We start from the raw sequence: 22,342 nt of genomic DNA, 5'->3' as shown, positions 1-22,342 counted from the left end.
AAGGAGAACAGGATGTCAGGATGATTTTTTTAAAGATCATTTTTTATCATTATTTTTTTATTTCCACAGTAATATAAAGGTTTGGGTTAGAATATAAGGTTATCAGCTGCACTAGAACTCCCCACAAGTGTTCTGCACATTTACATGATGAAATGCTGCTCCATAGTAACCGACAGGTGGATCTTTTCCCCCCATTTAATTTTAAATTGTGCCACCTTTATGCTGAGGAGCCGTACCTTAGACATGCATCTCTGAAGCTATTCTGTACGTTTAGGAGCAGCAGTGCAGCAGCACAACCAGAAAAAGAGGATGGTGCAAGGCTGGAGGTAATTTCGGGTGATGTTTTGCTATTAACAGATTAGACTGGATGAACCTAAACACATCTGCAAATCAGTTGTTAAAACTCTTTATGTAGCAGAAAAGCCTCAACAGATGCTGCTTTTTTTTAATCTTTTGTAAGTATAAACCTGATACTGTATATTACCATTTGTCATAATGCCATGCAGGGACATCAAGGGTTTGAGGCATTTCTGACCAATAAAACATCTTAATTTATGGATCTGTAAGGTTTCCAATATGTGTTCCCTTAATGTTTAACTCGTTCCTACACCCTTGACTGTAACAGTTTCTAAAATAATCCCCTAGCTGTTTTAAACATCTTGAATACTATGTTTTTAGTACATGTTTATTTTATATATATAATATGAGTTTGCTGTAAAGTCAGGCAAACATTAAGCATTAAGCTAAAGATGTTTTTTTCTTTTTTTTTTCTTTTTTTTTTTACAAATAAACCACAATTTATGAATTGGCTATCCATTTCATCTTTGTTATCAATCCTAAACTTACGGCCGGTTGTCTTCTGAGCTAAATCCTGCAAGTAAAACGAGTAGAAAGTGGCAGCTCAACTCTCCGGTCACAAATACTGACTCCTGTAATAGACAAGACAACGTCAAAGACCGACAAGATGTGTTTGACAATCTTGATCTGAATTTTATCTCTGTTTCTTAGGAAGGGTTCGGTGCACTTTTTATTTTTAATCACAAATACACAGCATTCCACAGAGAAAGTTTTTGCACCCCTTCAACCTGATGTAGCAGAGCAGCAAACACTGATTTCAAGGATTTCATGTTTCTAGTGAGAAATTTACATCACATTAACTAAAGTGACCCAAGTGGTGGATGCAGTTAAATGATTGTAAACATGTAAACATCACTGAAGGATTTATGGCACAGGACTGAACGCTACAATCTGCTCCTGTTTTTTAAACAATCCAGGAAAAAGTCTTCTCAACATAAATGTATTCAAGAGTTAAAGGTTTACTCAGAATATCATTTAACTGCATCCACCACTCAGAGCCCACATGACTTTTTAGACGTTCTTGGATCATGACCAATCTTAACTTGTCTGGCCAGGACTCGGACCTTTACAAAAGTTTCCACCCACCCCCATCACAGACTTTTCTCCCTGTTGCCTTCTGGTAAAACGTTCAGCAGCTGCACATGCAGAACAACCAGATTCAGCAATAGCTTCATCCCAGACATCATAAGATTGATAAATTCCCAATAATCCCTCCTCCCATTCATACACTAGTCACTTTACGTGGTCACTGTGAACTCTGTTACAACTCATCCAGCTGCTACAGATACTTGCAGTATTCATGTTGTCCTACATATACTTTTCTCTCAGTGACTTAATTTTTTAATATATTTCATTATCTGCTACAACCCTTCCTGTTGTTACATATGCTCATATTTATACAGCTGTTGTCAAAATAAGGTGAGATCTTTTCATGTAATCCATGCAACATTCATTAACTGCTCACAGTTAAATCCATACAAATTACAATAAATATCCTTTTGTGTAATCCATGCAACAATTATTAAAATACACAGTTGAAGCAGTAGAGTGAAACAAACATATTCTCATATTCTGGGACTGAGAGACTGGAGAGGCCTGTGTGGAGCCACATATTAACTGTCTTATCTTTTACAGAAGTATAAACAACAAGTGTAACCAAGGAAATGATGTATGATGATTTTCCATTTTCTACAAGTATTAAATAGAACGAGTAATCTTTGATTATCAAGTTAAAACACATGATTGAAATATGATTGAGAACTGATAATTAAAATGAAAAAAAACATTAAGGTTTAGAAATTCTCAATCAGCTATATATGAAACAGATATAATATTGATCAGTTGTGATGTATGAATAAAAATAATGAAGTGATGGTTTTATTAGTGTGTCTAAAAGTAAATGCAGAAAGCTGAGAGTGGAATGTGTAATACTGTGTAATGTTTAAGACTGAGCAGATTAGGGAGAGAACTGTAGGATGACTAGGAGTGACGAGAGCCGGCTAGGGGATGACAGCGAACCTTTTGAAGCCCAACAAACAACACGAAGAAGGGAGGACCAGAGACACAGCCCAGCTGATCGACTGCATTAAAAAAAAAAAGGATCATCCCGTGTGCCCTGGAAGGACTGTGGCTCGAAATTAAGAATCTGATTTCATCTACGGCCTTTTTATCCAGACAACAGAAGTGAACTTGATCGGTGAACAGCTGATTGCTCTAAGGTTCAGGACGTCCTGAATCAACCTCATTTATACCTGAAATGCAGAAGAGGCCCAATTACCGAATTACATATTCATTTAGCTGTTTTCTAGCGGATTGTTCAAGATTCCTAAAGGATTGCACTGAAGGTGTACATAACTCACTTAGCTCTGACATAGGAAGCTGTCTGTATAAACATTCCCTATATCCCAAATCAACAATTTCATTTTAGAAGCATGTATTACCGGTGAGAAACCAGTGACCTTTGACATGCACCAGACCCTCACCTGTTCATGAACCTCTGTCTTGACACTTTGGAGGGGTAGGGAGAGCTCAAATCACTTTATTGCCTGTGTCACACACACACACACACACACACACACAAACACACACACACACACACACACACACACACACACAGTATGGTGGCTGAATCAGACGGATGAAGTTGAATGTTGAGGTTTGTTTTTGTTTTTTTCTCTAAAACCCTTGATAACTTTTGCTCTAAGTTGAAAAACAAAATGTTTTTGGACAGTTAAAGGTAACTAAAATTATCATTCCTTTCCCAAAATGGAGTCTCTCATGATTCCAAACAAAGACATCTTCACTAGAGTCAGTTTATAACTTGGAAACAGTATACTGAGGGTTTGTAAAGTTTCTGTTAATTTCATATTTGTCTTACCTCTTTCTCCTGCTTTTCCCCCAGCTCTTTACAAGTGGTTGGTGCAGATTGTCAGTCAGTCAGTCTGTTGATGCAGAAGTGGAAGGTTTGCTCATTCTATCGCGGTAGGGAAGCACAATCTTTATTTACTTTTAGGTCTTTCTATTTTGAACTGATTTAAACTGGCTCATATATTCAGCAAATAGGTCCTGCTGGAAAAGCAAAATGAACTTACAATTCTGTCAGGTTACACAGTTCATTTTATTAGGATTTCATGTGACAGGCCTGCATTAAGTTAAGCATACCTTTAAAGTATAAAGACTGCATGTATTTTTTTAGATGTATTAACACCCTTAAACACACCCTCTGTTTTAATTGGTTTCATTCATGGGTTCACTCATAACGCCCCTTAAACACAACCCTCTATTTTAAATAGTGCTGACGTCATAAAATTTCAGATATTTCCATATTTTGGCTTGTTCTATTCATATCATCCTACACCTGTTGCCACCTGTTTTTAGTCCCCCATGACCTCCCTTAAGGTCAAAGGTCACCTGTCAAAACGTTTTGATTAAAGGGTGTAGTATTATCTCTCATACTTTACACATTTTCAGTAGGATTTGAGGTTGGAGCCATTCTAGAAGCTTTATGATAGCCTGGTATCCATCCCCAAACCAGCTTCAACATCTGGATGGGATCATTGTTCCACTGGAACACCCAGCTGTGTGAAGGTTTCACTTATCTGACCAGAACTGTCATTCGAAAATGAAAAGTAATTGTCCAGGATGCACAAGAACAATGCAGGACCCACCAAGGCTTGTGTCAGTCAGAAACCAGAAGATCCAGGAACACCATTGTCCCTGTCTGGGGAGAAGTGAGTTTTACATCTAAGAGTGAGAGGGTGCCAACCAAGAAAGAAGCCCCAAGATCAAAACCTTCCAGTTCAACTAAAATTTAAACACTATGAACTTTCAAGCATGGTGTTGGTGGCATCGCCACATAAAGTGGATGGAACAATGAAGGAGCACTTTATCCAAATTCTTTAACTTCATCTCAAATCAACAGATGGATGGTTCAAACTTGGACAAACTTGAGTGTTTCACCAGGGCAATTATCCCAAATACAGATCAAACTAACATTTAGCTTCTGGAATGGCCTTGATCCAGCTCTATGAAAATGTAAGAAACTAGCCAATTTAAAGAAGTTTTACTTAGAAAAACTGTCAAACATCCAGCCAGAATTGTGCCAGAAGTTTGTTCTCTGAAACCTGCTAAGGAACAGTTATCCAATTAAAAATGAGTGCATATTTGAGCCTGTATTTATAATCTAAACCCTCTGTGGATTAAAGAACAACTTGTACATCAAATTCTTTAATAGTCGGCGCAGTTTTTTGTGTAATAATATTCTGGCATGGTCATATTTGCGTCTCAGTTTAGTTCACCAGGCCTGAAGAGTACTGTGGTTAAAAATCCGTGTGAAGGCAGCAATAAAACCCATTGACTAACACCGGAAATAAACAGCACTATTTAGTAAAAATAAAAGCGCCCCCTGAAGAGGGCTTTCTCTTATTGTGAAAGCTGCCTCTCCGTCTGTAATTTCTGACTTAATGTGTGATTTTTCTCCAAAAGAGGGGACGGAGCTCAGGACGCGCACTCAAAAAGCAGATGCCTCACCTGCAGCAGGTCTGCTCCGGGCGCTGAACTGTTTTACTCTCCGTTTCTACTTCCATCCTCTGAGACTGGCAGTAAATAGAAAAAGACACCATCATCTCTGCTATTTTAGATGAAGAATGGGCTGCGCGATTTCAGGTCTGGCAACAAAAACTGAGTTTTCTCAGACGGACCGAGAGGATGCTGCAGCTGCTGCGCATCCCAGCGAGGAGCAGATTCAGATGATCAAGGATTCCTGGAAAGTTATTAGAGACGATATAGCCAAAGTTGGGATTATTATGTTTGTCAGGTAAGATAGGTTCAGACCATTTCTGCTCTAACTGGATGCCTTTTTTTCAGTTTTATAATAGTTAAAAAAAGATGAGATCATGATGCAAACACGCTGAATCCCCTGCACAATACATTAAAAATTTGGTTTAAAACAAAAAGTATCAATGATTTGAAAAAAATGATAGACTAAGTTTTACTAGTCGTGTCCCAACAGACAAAGCCAGGGGAGAAAATAATGTTTTCTTCAGTGACATGCTGTGCTTTTTAACATCAGGCAGGTTCTTGCATATACGGCCCAGGACCAGCCTTCCCTTACACGATACGACAATAACAGATCAAACAGGTTGAATGGTTGCAAGCCTCTATTAAAAAATGCACATTCAAATTGAATTTAATCAGAGGCTTGTGGTCATGTCTACTTGTGATAATTCTATAGATATATCTGCAAAAGGAGGCAGAGCTGCGCATGGCTGCGCTTTCAGAGAGTCAGAGACCTCTCTAATTACTCTCCCTAAACCTGCTTACTCATCTACAGGGGTTGGACAATGAAACTGAAACACCTGGTTTTAGACCACAATAATTTATTATTATGGTGTAGGGCCTCCTTTTGCGGCCAATACAGTGTCAATTCGTCTTGGGAATGACATATACAAGTCCTGCACAGTGGTCAGAGGGATTTTAAACTCAATTCAATTCAATTCAGTTTTATTTATATAGCGCCAATTCACAACACATGTTGTCTCAAGGCACTTCACAACAGTCAGGTACATACATTCCAATACAAACCATTCTTCTTGCAGGATAGTGGCCAGGTCACTACGTGATACTGGTGGAGGAAAACGTTTCCTGACTCGCTCCTCCAAAACACCCCAAAGTGGCTCAATAATATTTAGATCTGGTGACTGTGCAGGCCATGGGAGATGTTCAACTTCACTTTCATGTTCATCAAACCAATCTTTCACCAGTCTTGCTGTGTGTATTGGTGCATTGTCATCCTGATACTCGGCACCGCCTTCAGGATACAATGTTTGATCCATTGGATGCACATGGTCCTCAAGAATGGTTCGGCAGTCCTTGGCAGTGATGCGCCCATCTAGCACAAGTATTGGGCCAAAGGAATGCCATGATATGGCAGCCCAAACCATCACTGATCCACCCCCATGCTTCATTCTGGGCATGCAACAGTCTGGGTGGTACGCTTCTTTGGGGCTTCTCCACACCGTAACTCTCCCAGATGTGTGGAAAACAGTAAAGGTGGACTCATCAGAGAACAATACATGTTTCACATTGTCCACAGCCCACGATTTGCGCTCCTTGCACCATTGAAACCGCCGTTTGGCATTGGCATGAGTGACCAAAGGTTTGGCTATAGCAGCCCGGCCGTGTATATTGACTCTGTAGAGCTCCCGACGGACAGTTCTGGTGGAAACAGGAGAGTTGAGGTGCACATTTAATTCTGCCGTGATTTGGGCAGCTGTGGTTTTATGTTTTTTGGATACAATCCGGGTTAGCACCCGAACATCCCTTTCAAACAGCTTCCTCTTGCGTCCACAGTTAATCCTGTTGGATGTGGTTCGTCCTTCTTGGTGGTATGCTGACATTACCCTGGATACCGTGGCTCTTGATACATCACAAAGACTTGCTGTCTTGATCACAGATGCGCCAGCAAGACGTGCACCAACAATTTGTCCTCTTTTGAACTCTGGTATGTCACCCATAATGTTGTGTGCATTTCAATATTTTGAGCAAAACTGTGCTCTTACCCTGCTAATTGAACCTTCACACTCTGCTCTTACTGGTGCAATGTGCAATCAATGAAGACTGGCTACCAGGCTGGTCCAATTTAACCATGAAACCTCCCACACTAAAATGACAGATGTTTCAGTTTCATTGTCCAACCCCTGTATATATCAAACATTATGGTAACTTCAAGCATGTGTTTAACAGCGCTCATCATTTCAAACATTTGCAAATTTGTTCACTTCATATTCGACTTTGCATTATCAATGTGTAGCCACAAGGTGGACGTCTTGCAGCACCTTTTAAAACAGATGTTTGAACTTTTGTTTTCTATATTCTACTAATACTCTGCTATCTGAAAATGTGTTTATATGATTCTGATAAACAGCATGCATGAGAGGGAGTTATTCAGGTAGGAGATAAAAATGGGAAGGGACACAATTGTAAGACGTAGGTAACAAATGAGAGTATGAATTGGCAAAGGAGTGAAATCACCAGCAGCCGTTTATTGATGAAGCCCTTCTATTTCCGCTCATTATATGTAAATAGAAATCATAATATCAATGAATGAACCTTAAATTATGTTTTTAGGGGAGGATAGAATAAAAAAACGTCCTTCTTGTTCTCTTCTTTTATCGCTTACATCTTAACATCATTCCATGACATTACAGAGCTTCTGGTCTGCAATAGTGTTGGGTAATTATGAGAATTAGCCATCAGGAAAACTAATTTCTATCAGTTATGATGAGCATCCAGGAAAAAATTTTTAGCTCTCAGGCAGTTTGCAGGAAAAATAAAATCAAACCAAGGATGATAAGTGATAAACTGTCTCCCCATAGTGTAAAAAAAACACCAGATTTATAGTCAGTCATTTTCTACCACTTATTCCATAGTGGGTCACGGGGGAGCTGGTGCCTATCTCCAGCAGTCTATGGGCGAGAGGCGGGGTACACCCTGGACAGGTCACCAGTCCATCACAGGGCAACACACAAACAACCAAGCACACACTCATTCACCTAAGGTCAATTTAGAGTGACCAATTAACCTAACAGGCATGTCTTTGGACTGTGGGAGGAAGCCGGAGTACCCAGTGAGAACCCATGCATGCACGGGGAGAACATGCAAACTCCATGCAGAAAGACCCCAGGCTGGGAATTGAACCCAGGACCTTCTTGCTGCAAGGCAACAGTGCTACCAACTGCACCACCGTGCAGCCTTAGATTTATAGTTTTCAGATAATAGATGAAGCTCACAGCCAATCCAGGGTCACAACACTGGATCTCAGCAGCAAACGGTTATCGTCATTTTGTATCTTTTTACCTGCCAAAGAATGTTCCACTCTTACGTAATTAAAAAATGAGCAAACAGCAGATCAAAATGGTTGTGAATAATACATAATTGGCTGAATGCGAAGCCAATTAAAATCCCACTTGAGCTATTTGGGGGAGCAACATTGTCTGCTTATGTTGTGAGAGCATGCGCACTCTTGTCCACTAGATGAACAAACAATAGTGGAAAATAACAAGAGCCCTACATGCTGCCGGTTTGCTGAGAGAGGAAGCAGTTTTATTCCCCACCTTATTCAATCAGGAATTAAGGTCGGGGCCAGAAATATAACAGGAAAAGGTAATTGCTTTATCTTCACAGCATCACCGAGGGAATGACTTAAATATCAATGTTTAAAAGTTGTTGCTTATGAAACTATAAACAGAGATTAATTAAGTATAAAAATACAGAAATGATCTGAATCAGTCTAGCCAGCAGCTCTCTCGATTTATTTAGATTGATTTTAGTCATATTCATTGTCAATGTATTGTATTTCTATAGATCTTTATGCCTGTAAAAGAGAAAATGCCTGACAGAAGTATTCACACCCCTAAACTTGTTAGGACTTTATGTGACACATCCACATAAAACAGTGCACTATTGTGAAGTGAGTTGGTTTTTTATATTTATTTTTAAATAAAAATATGATAAATGAGGCACACAGTTGTTATAAGCTTCCTTTATTCAGAGACCCTTAAATAAAATCCAGTGCCAGCAAATTCTTTCAAAGGTCACCTAATTCATAAATACAGTCCACCTGGGTGTAATTTCATCTCGGCATTAATGCAGCTGTTCAAAAACAGTTACGAAACAATATCCAAAGTTTTGAATGTCCTTCAGAGTACTGTTTAACACCATTGTTTGAAAATAAAATGATTATGGCGCAACTGCTGACCTACCAAGAGATGGCTGTTCATCTTAACTGTCTACAGGACAACTATTACTGGGGTGGGCTATTGCTCAGTGGGAATCTTGCCATTGTAAAGTTGAGGGTTCTATTCCAGCTTCCCCTGCTGCTACCTGTCCTTGTGCCTGGCAAGGAACCAGTGGCTTACTGAGCTATGTTTTGGTATATAACTGTGTGAGTGTGGGTGAATGTGGGTCAGGTGTGATGTGCTTGGCTTTGGTCAGAAGCATTATTTAAATTCAGACAACTTACTATGCCCTGGTGCACTCCACAAATCCAGCCTTTATGGAAGGGTAGCAATAAAAAAATACTTGTTTAAAGAATGGCAAATAAGTTACAATTTTTGTTTGGCACAGGCCATGTAGGGGACACAGCAAACATGCAGAAGGTGGTTTTCTGGTTTCCCTCAAAATCCCTTTATGTGTGGTGGAAAACTAACATTGCACATCACCATGAACGCACCATCCACATGGTGAAACAAGGTGGTGGTAGCATCATATTTTGGAGATTCAAAGTATTGACCGAGGGATTTTTACAGATTTTTATTTGTAAAAAGTTGATTTAAATGCATCAAATTATCAAAACCTATGTCTCACTCCATAAATAACGTCCATATATAATTTTCTATATTAAAGAACAACCTTTCTCCCTTTTTAGCAGGATTGCTGGCTGTGCGAAATCACCTCCCTTCAATGGTGTTCATCTGTTTTGTTTTTTGTTTTTCCTCTGAAAAAATATTAGAAAAACATTTTGTTTACCAAATGAGACCTCAAATCTGGCTTTGAAAAACATATGGCTTAATACAGCAGAAGAAAACCATTAGAAAACGTTTTCTTCTGTGCATCAAACAGATGCACAGATCAGGGTTTTCTCTTAAAACTGGGTGTTGTCACTGTAAACGTATGCGTGCAGCTGAGTGACAGAAAACATGACCTCCAACAAGAGCGCTTGAAGCTGAAACATTTGGAAGAATCATAAAATGTCTTTAATGACGGTAACCTTGTCAACTGTGTCTAGAAATCTGGACCAAGGCCAAACAAAATGAAGATGGTGTAAGACATGGAAAATTCTTGAAGTATTGAGACAGAAAACTTGAAGCTTAAAAAGAAGCAAAAGGAGTGTAACACAAACAGGCTGTAATGGAAGATGGAGGTCGTGACCAAACTGTAAGCCACTGGCTGAAGGAAATGAGATTTAAACACTAAAATGTCAAATGTAAATCATGATAAACAGCCAAACAGGAGAAAATAAGATTAGAGTGAGCTGGATTGTTGGTTTGGTCCAGGTCAGATAAGGCACATGAAGATAATCGCCTGAAGAAAACAAGCATTTTCCCGTCATTAAATGTAAGAAGGCTGCATGTATAACTAGAAGACAAGATAAGGCCTTTCTCTGCATGTTGGCAGGTTGCAAATTTTCTTAATTTTCTTAATTAGATTACAATTATATGCCTTTTTGAATGACAATGCATGCCGTGACAGTGCAAAAAAAACACATCAATGTTAATTATAGAAAGTGTCATGAAAAAAAGACATGCCAGCTGAATGATACTTGTTGCAGGCTGTCAGGTTAAACTTTTTATAACAACTGTCTGCTAATAACATTCACACTGACTTATAAGCTGCTATGGAACTTGATTAATGAAGGATGTAAATTTTTTCATTAGTAAGGGGCATGCCTAATAGATGTCGAGCCATGATAAAACCAAATAAGGGAGAACAAATAACAGATTTTTTTCATTATGGTTCACTATTCCATTGTTTTTATCATCAGGCTTATCTAATAATAACAAATCATCATGTTTATCACAAAATCTGTGTTAAATTAAATATATTTTAAGAAGTATTTTTTAACTGAACTGAATATTTCAGTCCTGATTTTAAACAGCCGAATGAAGATCATTGAAAGTAGCCCATGTATAAGCACTGTACAGTTTTGGTTTGCATACTCCCGTTATCAGGATGAATGTTGGGCTTTTAATAAATTATTTGAAATGTTCTTTTTTAGAGTTGGACTATTTGAATGATTCTTAGAAATAAGAATTAGCTAAACACGATTGGATGTTGTGTGACTTAGAGCACGACTATTTCAGAGGCTTGATTTAAGCTTGCTTCATCTTGTCCAAAACTAGTTTTTTGATGTCTTTGGAACATCTGGTGTTGTTCAGATTCAACTGTCTGACTCAAGCTGTGACCCTCAGATGAAAGAAATTTGGTAACATTTGTAAGAGCACCCCAGGAATAACCATGGCTCAGGCTGGTCATCTGTAGAAGAAACTGTAGGACCAGTTTCACTGTCCACAGCGAAGCCAGTTTAACATCAACATGGAGGGAGAACGTATTGACTAAAAAATAAGCTGTTGCAAAATCAAGCTTGTTTGAATTTTTCAGCTGCTCACATAGCCAAATGCTTCCTGGAGGACAGCTTCATTGTCAGAGGAGACAAAGCTTGAGATATTTTACCACTGTGACAAGAATAATCCCTGAAAGAGTCAGGGTGAGGCTTTTAAAACCAAGAACGCTATGCCACGCATGGCAGCAGCAGTATCATGCTGAGGGTCCGTTTCACTGCCAGGCACACTTATGTATTGCACAAGGTACTTTTTTTAAACAAAATTCTTCAGCTCAAATCAATGGTAAGATGTAGGGTTGAAAGAATTAACAGGATTAACCGTGATTAATTGATTATTGAAATAATTGTCAACCAATTTTATATTCGATACATGCCATTTGCTAAAAGAACAACTCAAATTCAACTATATATATATTGCATTTAAGATGTAAAACCTTCTTTGTCGATAAATATGCTCTATCCAGAACTCCTCAAGTGGCATAGTTGCTTCACCTGGTTCAGAAATGGCTGCAGGAATCATCTGGCTTGCAGAACCTGATCCGTCCTTCATATCCTGTTACTGATTGCACCTGCTGATTGTTAAAATCGAAATGGAAGGCCGCTATGATAAAAATGAAAAATTAGACCAAGATCAGTGAAAAGAGAAAACTGAATCAGACGTCTTCTTAAAATGCCAGAGGAAGAAAAAATGGCTGATAGGTGAAGTCAAAATGATGAAGACAATAAATGTGTGTGTTTAGCTTCTGCATCGTGGATACAGGATTACACTGTGACTAATCCTAAAGGGTATCAATCTTCATGATGGGGTAAAGACTCGAGGGGGACATTTGTTTTGGTTTGGCCATGAATGTGACAGGCTGCCTCATGAGTGGCTCTCAGAGGCTCACGGATGGTTGCTTCTGCTGCTCTCGTTGTCTTGGTAACAGGTTGTTTGAGACCCATCCCGAGTGCAAGGATGTCTTCTTCCTGTTTCGAGACGTGCAAGACCTGGAGAGGCTGAGGACAAACCGGGATCTCCGAGCTCATGGCCTGCGGTGAGCTAGAGACGACCAACCCATACTCATATGTTCATATTCATACCCCCTAACCTTAAATTTTCTCTCATTACAGCCATAAACTCTAAGTTTTTTTATGTGTTAAATCAACACAAACGCAGCATAATTGGGATGTAAAAGGGGCAGGATACAGTGTTTCCAAATGTTTTTACTCATAAAAAAAGAAATGGGGGGCATTTCGATTGTATTTGCACATCTTTAAACTGAGAGTTGTTGCCTCTTCTTTTCAAACTATCTTAAGATCAGCCAGATTGAAGGGAGAACATCTGTGAAAATCAGTTTTCAAGTTGTGCCATACATTCTCAATTGGATTTAGCTCTGGACTTTGACTGGGCCATTCTAACCAAGGAATAATCTTTGATTTAAACCACGCCATTGTAGCTCTGTCTGTATGTTTAGGGCTGTTGTCCTGAAACTCTGCCCCAGTCTTAAGTCTTTTGCTGCCTTTCACAGGTTTTTTGCAGACAAGAAAAAGAACCCCAGAAGTTCACTCAGTCATCCTTTAATGTGCTGATAAAGAATAAGCAACCGACTGCTTCATTTTATTTGGTTTCTACCATTCACTCCCTTCAGTTTAAATGTGAAAACTCCCTTTTTCATAAGCAAGATCTTTAGTTTGTTTTCCCCTCCCAAGACACTAGACACATTTTCAGGCCACCTGAGGAAGGGTGATCACTTGAGTACAAATTCCCTCTGTGGGAATTTACAGCAGCATGGACTGAAACTAAGAGTTGACAGTATTCATACATCTGAGACTAAAACTCATCCATGTGTGTTTAATTGTTTTGGAGCAAGATTATTGCTCGTTTTAGTTTAGGGAAGTAAGAAGGCTTTAAACATCTGTCTACAGCACCTTGCTGAACTATTCATACTCCTTGAACTTTTTTTGTAGATCGTCAGATTACAACTACACAACTTTAATGAATTTTGTGATAGTGTGATAGACCAACACAAAGTAGCACATAACTGGGAAATTGTTTGTTTCAAAACCTGAAAACTGAGGTATACATCTGCATGCACCCCCATTTTATTTCAGATGTCCTTAAATAAAATCGAGTTGCCTTCAGACATTGGTTAATTAGTATGTAGTCAACGACTGAGTTATTTTAACTCAGATTAAATGCAGTTGTTCAGTGAAGGCCTCGGTTTGTTTGAGAACATTAGAGAACAAACAGCTTCATGAAGACCAAAGAACACAGCAGACCTGTGAAGCCTGATGCAGCCAAGAGGACCAAGGTAATTCTGGAGGAGATGCAGAGATCCACAGCTCAGGTGTGAGAATCTGTTCACAAATCCGACCTTTATGGAAAAGTACAAAGATTAAATCCATTGTTTACAGAAAGTCAAAAAAAGATTTATTTGCCACAAGCCCTGTAGTGGACACAGCAGCCATGTGGGAGGAGGTGCTCTGTTTAGATTTAGGCCAAAACTGACATGCAAAATGCTGTGTCTAGAAAATGGACCAAAAAACATCCTCACACATGATGGTGGCAATATCATGCTGAGGGGATGCGAAGTATTGACTGAGGGGGAATTTAAAGTAAATAGAGTCCACATTTTTCAGAATTTTATATGTAAAAAATGTAAAAAAAAAAAAAAGTGTCCTTTGCTGAAAGAAAGAAAAAAGTCCCATTTGCAGCTTGAAACAAACCGGATATGAGATACAGAACGTTTTTAGAGGAGACCAAATTTAAACTACATAGGAAGGATAACATTACACATCACGCCAAACATATCTTTCTGTTAGTGAAACAGGGTGGTGGCAGCATCATGCTGTTGGGAGGCTTTTCTTCAGCAGGGACGGAGAAGATAGTTAGAGTTGATTTGAAGAGAAAGTTGGCTTTTTGAAAACTATAAAGATAAACGTCCCAAGCCTTATTCTTGTACTCAGTGTTCATTTTTCCTTCCTTTTAAAAACTACAGAAGATAAAACCATGCTGTGCATATTACAGACAGAAGCAACTAGATAAGTGGCGGAGCAAAACATCTCAAGTGGTTTTATAATCTGAATGTTTCTCATCACTCCAAAACAGAGAGGGAGCGCTGAGGCAAAACAGCCAATTAAAATCTGAGGAGGTGAAGGTACAGGGGGTAGTGTGGCTTTTCAACAATCCACACACACATTGGAGGTATTTCACACCTCAGCGGGAAGCTTTCTGCTGGTAAATCTGGAGAGAAGACCAAACAGATGTGACTCAGGAAGAAAAGAGGAAGAACTGGACCTATCATTGCAGTTAATACAATGATAGGTCCTCCACAGTGATGGCAGATGTAAAACAAAAAACTAAAGGAAGCTGATTCTGTGGTGCTGTGTTGTCTTAGGAAGTAAAGTACTGTGCACGTAATCACTTTTTTCCTGTTTTTATAATTGGTAAAATTGCCAATCCTTTCAGCACATATCTGTTCGTTTTGTTGGTAGTGGCAGGATGCTTACGGATCAATAAAACTGAACCTCAGCCCCCTCAATCTCTCAGGGTGATGTCCTTTATTGAGAAGACTGTGGCCAGGCTGGATCAGCCAGAGAGACTGGAAGCTCTGGCTGTGGAGCTGGGAAAAAGCCATTATCACTATAATGCGGCTCCTAAATATTACAATGTAAGACCCTCCAATGATCACAGCAACCAGATGAAGTGACAAAAACTGAATGTATTCATTTAAATAATGTCCACAGTCAAATCAGTTTCTGGCATGGTTGTTTTTATTTTTCAGTATGTTGGAGCAGAGTTCATCTGTGCTGTGCAGCCTATCCTGAAGGAGAAGTGGACCACCGAGTTGGAGGAGGCTTGGAAGGTAAATTAAACAAATTTACTGAATGAATGTGCAATTAGGACTTTAATTTCACAATACAAAGTCAGTAAATCAGAATAATTAATGGTTTAGACTTTTTCTTATCCTATTGACTCCTTAGACATTTCTGGGTGTTCTATTTTATCGTTGCAGAACTTTGGCTGTGTTGATAAAAACAGCATAAAATTTGGGTTATTTTACTCTTTTTTTCATATGCCATTTTAACAAATAGAGCAGTCTTTGTCCCTTCTGCAGTTTTTGTGTCATGGGCGCCTATTCAAGATAAATTGTATGAATACACAGTTTTTTTCATCTTTTCCTTAACTTTTTGGTGTTAAAATGCCTTGAAAATATAATAAATAATTGTTTTCCACGGGTTGTAGGTATTTGTCCGTGTACTGTAAATCTACAAGAAAAAAACATATGAAACAGGAAAAAACAGCTACTTTTTCATGACTTTTTAACGACTTTGCAAAAAAAATAAAAACTGCTCAAAATAAGCATTGCTGCCAATTATCCAAACCTTCACGCTCGGATAATGAACCCCCAAAACAAATAAAAAATAACAAGGTTATTTCCATAAGGTTATTATTGGGTTATTTAATTATTGCTAAAACTGTATTTAAGGAGTTTGAATTTCAAAAACTGAATATTTGCTGTGTGAAGTGAAGACGGAAGTTAAAAAGCATTCCTAAAATATATTGATTCATAATATTTGTATGACAAAACTTTAAAAGAGCATTTTCTGTTTCCAAGGAACACAAAAAAGGGAATCCCAAAGGTTGAAACCCAGAATATGAAAATAATAACATCTAAACAATAAGGCAGTATTTTAAATAAAAACTTTATTTCTACTTTATTATATTTTAAAAATAATGACTATCTATTAAAGTAGATACATTTTGAAAATAAATGATCTGTCAAAAAAATTTTCTTTTTTAAGTAAATGTTTAGATTCTCATAGTATTGTGTCAAACCTAACTTGTTTCTGTTTAATTAATTCAGTATTAAATGAAATAAATATCTTATTACTTCATCTAAAAGTAACTTACATGCTGTTGTACTTTTGGTCTGCCAGGCTGTTTGCTTCAGCAAAAAATTTTCATTACTTTCAAATAATATGTAATCATTTTTAAGTAGATTCTCATTATTAAGACTCTGGGGAATAAACTGAATTTAGATTACAGCATAATTATTTTAAATTGTAATTTTTCTGTGTGGCCCCTCAAACAGGAACAGCTAATTCTCATGGGTGCATTCATTTCCTTCAGCCACAATGCCTCTATTGTATGAAATCTCCTCACAGCAACATGTAACGTGTCAAATTGGAGGTTAATTGCTGTAAAAATCTGCATCTGACTGAACTCATCCCAGCAGAAATAACAGGGCACGGTTTTACGACTTCATGTTGTGTTGCTGTAAGATTTGAATCGTCTCAAAGTGCTTGAAAATAACCCCCAGCAGGTGCATCCATTTAGGATTACCTTGGTGTCTATGCATAGATTTCTGGAAAAATATCTCAGGGCTAAAAACATTAGCCTACTGTCTTATTTATTCATAGTTCTTTATCAAATAGCATCTACAGACAACTTTGATTCTATTGTCCCAACTATGTGTCAATATATTTAAACCATGTTCAGCCAACCTGTGGGGAAAAACATTAATACGCTTCAGAAACCATACCACCAGACCTTAAAAAACCAATGTAGTTCAGTAATTGAGCCAAAAAGTTATTTAGCTTAATACAAATGATTATGGCTTACAGTTAATGATCTAGAATTCGGTTTCTGAATATTTGTATATAATATTAGACCAGTGGAAAAAAAAGAGGCTTTTTAATAAAGAAATATTGTGTTATGGTGAACTGCCAACTTGCCAATTCTCCAGCAGACATTAACACTTTCCACAACTAGGTTAAGAGGCAAAACAAACTGAAGAAGCTGAATGTTTAGAGTGCTGCATATTAGCATGTCAACAGGGAAGTTTAGTGGAAGGACAAATGGTGCATAAGCCACAAGAATAACCACAGCCTTGAGAGGATTGAGAAGCAAAGCCCATTAAAGAGATTCACAACATTTGGACCATAGTTAGTGCTTCAAGAACCACCACACAGGTTTATCCAGGACATGGAACTGTTGCATACCTTGGTTTAAGCCTCTTCTGAACCAGATAAAACCTCAGACATCTTACCTGGGCTAGGGAGCAAAGGACTGAACTGTTGCTCAGTGGTCCAAAGTCCTTTTTAGAGATTAAAGTTAATTTTGCAATTCATTTGTCCCCGAGTCTGGGAAAGGATTGAAAGCACAGAATCCAAGTTGAGTGAGGTCCAGTATGACGTTTCCACTAGTGATGGTTTGGGGAGCCATGTCATCTGCTGGTGTTGGTCCATTGTTTTGTCAAATCCAAAGTCAGGAAACCAGGAAATGTTAGAATACTTCATGCTTACCTATGCTGACAACCTTTAGGGAGATGCTGATTTAATTTTCCAGCCAGATTTGGGACCTACCCAAACTTTTAAAGCTACAAGAACGTGGTTCGGTGACTATGCCATCACTTTGCTTGATTGGTCAGCAAACTCGCCTAACCTAAACCGCTTAGAGAACCTATAGAGAATCTTTAAAAGGACGATAGACACCAGAATCAAAGATTCAAACAAGCTGAAGGCTGCTCTTAAAACAACCTGGGCATCCTGAGCAGTAGTAATAGATGTAAAAGGAGCCCAGACCAAGTATTCAGTGCACATACCATACATAACATGGGCATACGAGGAAGGCATTTGTGTTTTAAATACCCTTTTGTTGCCTTTATGCCATTTATTTAAAAAAAACATTTTTTTAATTAACAAATAACACTTTAAATAAATCTGAGTATAAATAATCACCTATAAGCATTTCAATTACCTATTTACTTTTCATGTCTGACAATTTTTTATGAAACATTTAAAATATGTCTTACAGGCACAGATTTCACTGCTGGAACAGACATTTTCTTCACCTACAGAAATGCTAACCCACATTACTTTACTTTTTTACTCTGATTCAGATTATGTTCCAGTACCTAACCAGCCTGATGAAGCAGGGATATCAGGAAGAGAGCGCCCGACAGCGTAACCTTGCAGCGTCACCAAAGGACAGACTGGATAAGAACACAGCTCTATGAGATCATCTGTCTCTAAACAACTACAGACTGGTTTTACAAACAAAGCACAGAAATGTGTACATGTATACAAGTTTCTTTTTTCTATACGGTTCATGTCCAGTAGTTATGTCCCATTTTATCAGAAAGAACTGCAATCATTTGAGATTAACAAAACTTTATTTCTGAACTTAAATTCTGATGCCTTGATTGAAGAACATGAAGGAACAATACAAAACCTTTTTGATAGGTACAGCATAGTCTGACCATGTAAATAGAAAGGGGGACAATTGTTAGTGATTGTACAGAAATGAAACCTAGACATAAATTATGCTGAACAATCACAAATTGATTTAGCTCTATTCCCATACAACCACTTTCAAACTATGAAAAAAGGAACGATTTACCTAAATTAAAAATGCCAACCCTGCACAACATAAATAAGGATTAACAAGCTAAATCAAAGGCTGGTAAGCACTGGACTGTGTGGGATTGGCCCCCGGAGAAGCAGGGCTTTCCCCAACTTTTAAAAGGTTCAGATTCAATTAATGGTCACATGCTCCATATTGTACAAGAAAATTAAAATCCTCAGGTTTTGTTCTTAATCACCGGATGGCACTTAACAGTCAGGGATAATGCATCACCATGTAAACGACGGCATCATATCTACACAGTCACCAGGAGGATGATTCTGAATTTTTCAGGCGAGCAGGAAGAGAGCCTAGTGGGGCTGGAGATCACATCATCACAAGGTGCCCCATCCCTTTTCCTCAAACTGAAATGGAAAGTTCAGATATCCACTGTTTTCATAAAGAGTCTATCGCTCATTGTGTGGCTTTGGTTTTCTTGCTCTTGCTTTTCTTATCTTTCTTCTTAAGACCATCTATGTGAGCTCTTAGGAGGTTGGAGTATGCCTGGAAAGAACACAATACAGTTGCAGATGGATGAATGATTAAAGATGTGCTGTTAGAACGAAGACTGGGTCTTTTGTCCACAATGGCTTAGTTAAAAAAACACATGGTAAGCTCAACGTACCATCTGAAACTTGATTACTTCTTTGGTGCTGACCTAAAATTATAGGAGCACACAATTCAGCATAAGATTATTGTGCAAAAATATTAATCCAATCCAACAGAAAAACAGGTTAAAAGAGGCAGCTCACCACTGTGCTTATTTTCTTCTTGCCATCAGATGCTCTGAGGAGACACTTGTTATCAGCAGGTTCAAATGACTCCGGGTGCCCTTTTTTAGGCACTGGTTTAGTTCTACCGTCATCTAAAAGAATAAAGTAAATTTAATTCTAGGTGTTTAGAGGTCAAAGGTTGTAAATTAAATATCCGTTTGTGATTTAGGTCAAACGCCACAACTTACACTTCTTTAGTGTGATGACGACACTCCCTGACGTTCGGCACTTCTGAAACAGCCGAGTGAGCTCTGTGAGAAACTAAAGACAGAACAGTTGGAGGTTTTTGCTTTAATTCTTATATGTAACAAGTGTAAACAAAAAGAGTCAGTTAAGAAGAATGATATGCTATATTGCAACACAGATTAATAAGGGGTGCCGGTCATTTTGCCCCTAATGAGTCTGACCATTTAATACCTGACCTTCAAGTATGAAAAGGAGTTTTCATCAGTGGGATGTTTTTACTGTAATTTTCTATAATCTCCTCAAATATAATGCAAGTACATAAAGTAAATATCTTCCCACAAAATCAATGAAGAGATTTGTGTATTTCTTTGACGGTTTATCCCCCTAATGCATGATCACAGTGATAGTGATGCACTGCAGGACTGCAGGATGTTTAACGGAAGCATAGAAGCAATGTCAGCAGTGTGGTCGTTTTTTTTAACGGTGTTGAAAGGGTAGTGAGATATTGATGATATATAATATCAGTAAATATCGATTATTGGCCATAACAGCAACATTAATGTCGGATATCGATATCTGCCTGAATTTTGATATCGGTACATCCCTACTATATTGGTATGAAATTTTAACATGCAGGTACAAACTGGTGAATTTACCCAGATTCTACATAATTAAAGCCTTTTCAAGACAGTTCTATTAATCTGTTTGCTAATAGTGCATTGTTTTTAATTTTAATGAAATAATCCTAAAGTAAGTGAATTAAAATTGTATTAAATTGTGGTCCATCTGGGACTCCACGGGATGCTACACTTCAGTTTCAGTAAGAAAATAAATTGCTAAATTACAATTATTGATATAAATTATTACTTAACTTGCAAAATACTGGATTTTCATTTAGGGTCGTCTTGATTCATTTTTAATAAATTTAAACTACTGGAAAAAACTGGACAAATGCCAAAACCAGCTTGTTTTGAAGAAAGACCACAAATATAAAGGCAGGTATATCAACTATTTGTGTCCAAGGATTAATTTTTTCTCCAGTTTTAGTTTTTGCATTTAACAAAACTCATCATTTAAGATTTTGTTTGAGTAAAACTGGTTGCAATGCTGACAAATGGTACATACATCAAGAAATAATGCAGATTCACCTTGTATGCCTTAGTTGAATCTTTTAATATAAGAAGTAAAAAGATTGGGAAAACAGTCCAGATCATTTATTGAGATATACGCCTACGGGGTAGAAATGTCTAAATTTGTTACAACTCTGAGTTTTATCAAACATACATCCAGGAATCCAGCTTAGTAATTACCGGTAAGCCACAACGAGAGTGTTAATAGCCTTTACAATGTCAGAATGGGAATATTTGACGTTATTTAAAGTCTCAACCAGCTTCAATCAGTCGTTAGCAGGCTGGGTAGTAACTCTAGCTACTAAACGTTGAGAGAATAAACAGCTAAAGGAGACAGTATCTGCATTTAACCGGAAATTCACACGAACAGAAAAATACAGTTCAGTAATTCTATTTCATGATCTTACCGAATCATTTTCGAGTAACACCATAATTTCGACCTCTTGTTGCTGAAAAGCTAGCTTTCTCACTGTGAAGAGGCACACGTACTACAAGCTGGAGCTCCGCCCTGCGCCATCATTGCGAGGCCCCCCACATAACAACACTGCCACCTACTGTCATGGAGGGGGATAACATAACACTCACCGAACGCTGCCCTCTACAGGTCAGCTCCGGTTAGTTTACACTCATTTTGTTGTAAAAAGAAAAAAACAAAACAAAACAAATACCCATTTTGCATGTTGCTCTATTTGCGTCCATATTTGAGGTCATAAAGATTTTGTTGAAAAATATATAAAACTTATCCTAAATGTTTATGTACCAATAAATAAATAAGTCGTTTTTTTATATTATAAAAATTAGAGTTTTTATGAGTAAAGCTAAACAGTTTTTTAATATTAGGATCTAACTAGACAATTTCTGTTTGAATTTTAATTATGCCTGTCATTTAACACCATAATGCCTTTTTCATTGCTAGTTTACATTCAAAATACATCAGTTTATGCTTTAAGGCCTTTAGGTATCTTGAAACTACTTTAACTAATGAACCATAAAAAGTCAAGACTTTTTAGTGGCATGAGCCTTATTTTGAAAGGTCAACAGAATTACAGTTTTAATGTCTTATTTTGCTCAATTTCTAACCTAGATTAGCAATATAAGCTATGAAAATTGAGTATCTAAATAAAAAAAGTTGAATTACTAAATCTGTTGATCGCTGGTGTAGGCCCATAAGTAATTTTAACCTACCTTAGTAATTGTCTAATTTGCATAAGGTAACATTTTTGATACTGACTCTGACAGCTTTACTTTTACACCCAAATTAACTCCTGGCTAATCTCTGGTGTAGCACCTTTTAGAATAATACAACCTAGGACCTGTAGATGCTCCCCAAGGACAGAAGAAATATTTTCTCCCTTCAGGTAGCAAGAACGAAGATCTTCCTCATGAG

The 22,342-nt window shown here is 37.8% G+C and overlaps 2 protein-coding genes across 2 annotated transcripts; one reads left to right on the top strand and one right to left on the bottom strand.

The window, feature by feature from the left end:
• Positions 1-4,854: 4,854 nt before the first annotated feature.
• On the top strand, positions 4,855-19,286 carry xgb (x globin). The gene is made up of 5 exons (XM_047393102.1): positions 4,855-5,173; positions 12,406-12,513; positions 15,009-15,129; positions 15,244-15,324; positions 18,364-19,286. The coding sequence occupies exons 1-5, from the start codon at positions 5,004-5,006 to the stop codon at positions 18,478-18,480; spliced, it is 597 nt and encodes a 198-aa protein (XP_047249058.1). The 5' UTR covers positions 4,855-5,003; the 3' UTR covers positions 18,481-19,286.
• On the bottom strand, positions 18,621-21,500 carry srp14 (signal recognition particle 14). Its single transcript, XM_047393103.1, has 5 exons — positions 21,363-21,500; positions 19,828-19,900; positions 19,619-19,731; positions 19,492-19,524; positions 18,621-19,370 (listed from the first exon to the last, which is right to left on the bottom strand). Exons 1-5 carry the CDS (start codon positions 21,384-21,386, stop codon positions 19,281-19,283), a joined length of 333 nt encoding a protein of 110 aa, XP_047249059.1. The 5' UTR covers positions 21,387-21,500; the 3' UTR covers positions 18,621-19,280.
• Between the last annotated feature and the right edge of the window lie 842 nt (positions 21,501-22,342).

The sequence above is a fragment of the Girardinichthys multiradiatus genome, chromosome 19 (assembly GCF_021462225.1).
Source record: "Girardinichthys multiradiatus isolate DD_20200921_A chromosome 19, DD_fGirMul_XY1, whole genome shotgun sequence".
Taxonomy (NCBI): domain Eukaryota; kingdom Metazoa; phylum Chordata; class Actinopteri; order Cyprinodontiformes; family Goodeidae; genus Girardinichthys; species Girardinichthys multiradiatus.
The sequence above is the reverse complement of the archived record's forward strand: the minus strand, read 5'-3'. Positions and strand labels throughout refer to the sequence as shown.

Bases quoted from the DNA above. Each gene is read 5' to 3' on its own strand.
- xgb (XM_047393102.1), top strand. From the start codon at position 5,004: ATGGGCTGCGCGATTTCAGGTCTGGCAACAAAAACTGAGTTTTCTCAG. The intron at 15,130-15,243 runs GTAAGACCCTCC...TTTATTTTTCAG, and splicing joins CGGCTCCTAAATATTACAAT to TATGTTGGAGCAGAGTTCAT. The intron at 15,325-18,363 runs GTAAATTAAACA...ACTCTGATTCAG, and splicing joins AGTTGGAGGAGGCTTGGAAG to ATTATGTTCCAGTACCTAAC.
- srp14 (XM_047393103.1), bottom strand. From the start codon at position 21,386: ATGGTGTTACTCGAAAATGATTCG. The intron at 19,525-19,618 runs GTGAGCTGCCTC...CTATAATTTTAG, and splicing joins AGAAGAAAATAAGCACAGTG to GTCAGCACCAAAGAAGTAAT. The intron at 19,371-19,491 runs GTACGTTGAGCT...TGTTCTTTCCAG, and splicing joins AAGTAATCAAGTTTCAGATG to GCATACTCCAACCTCCTAAG.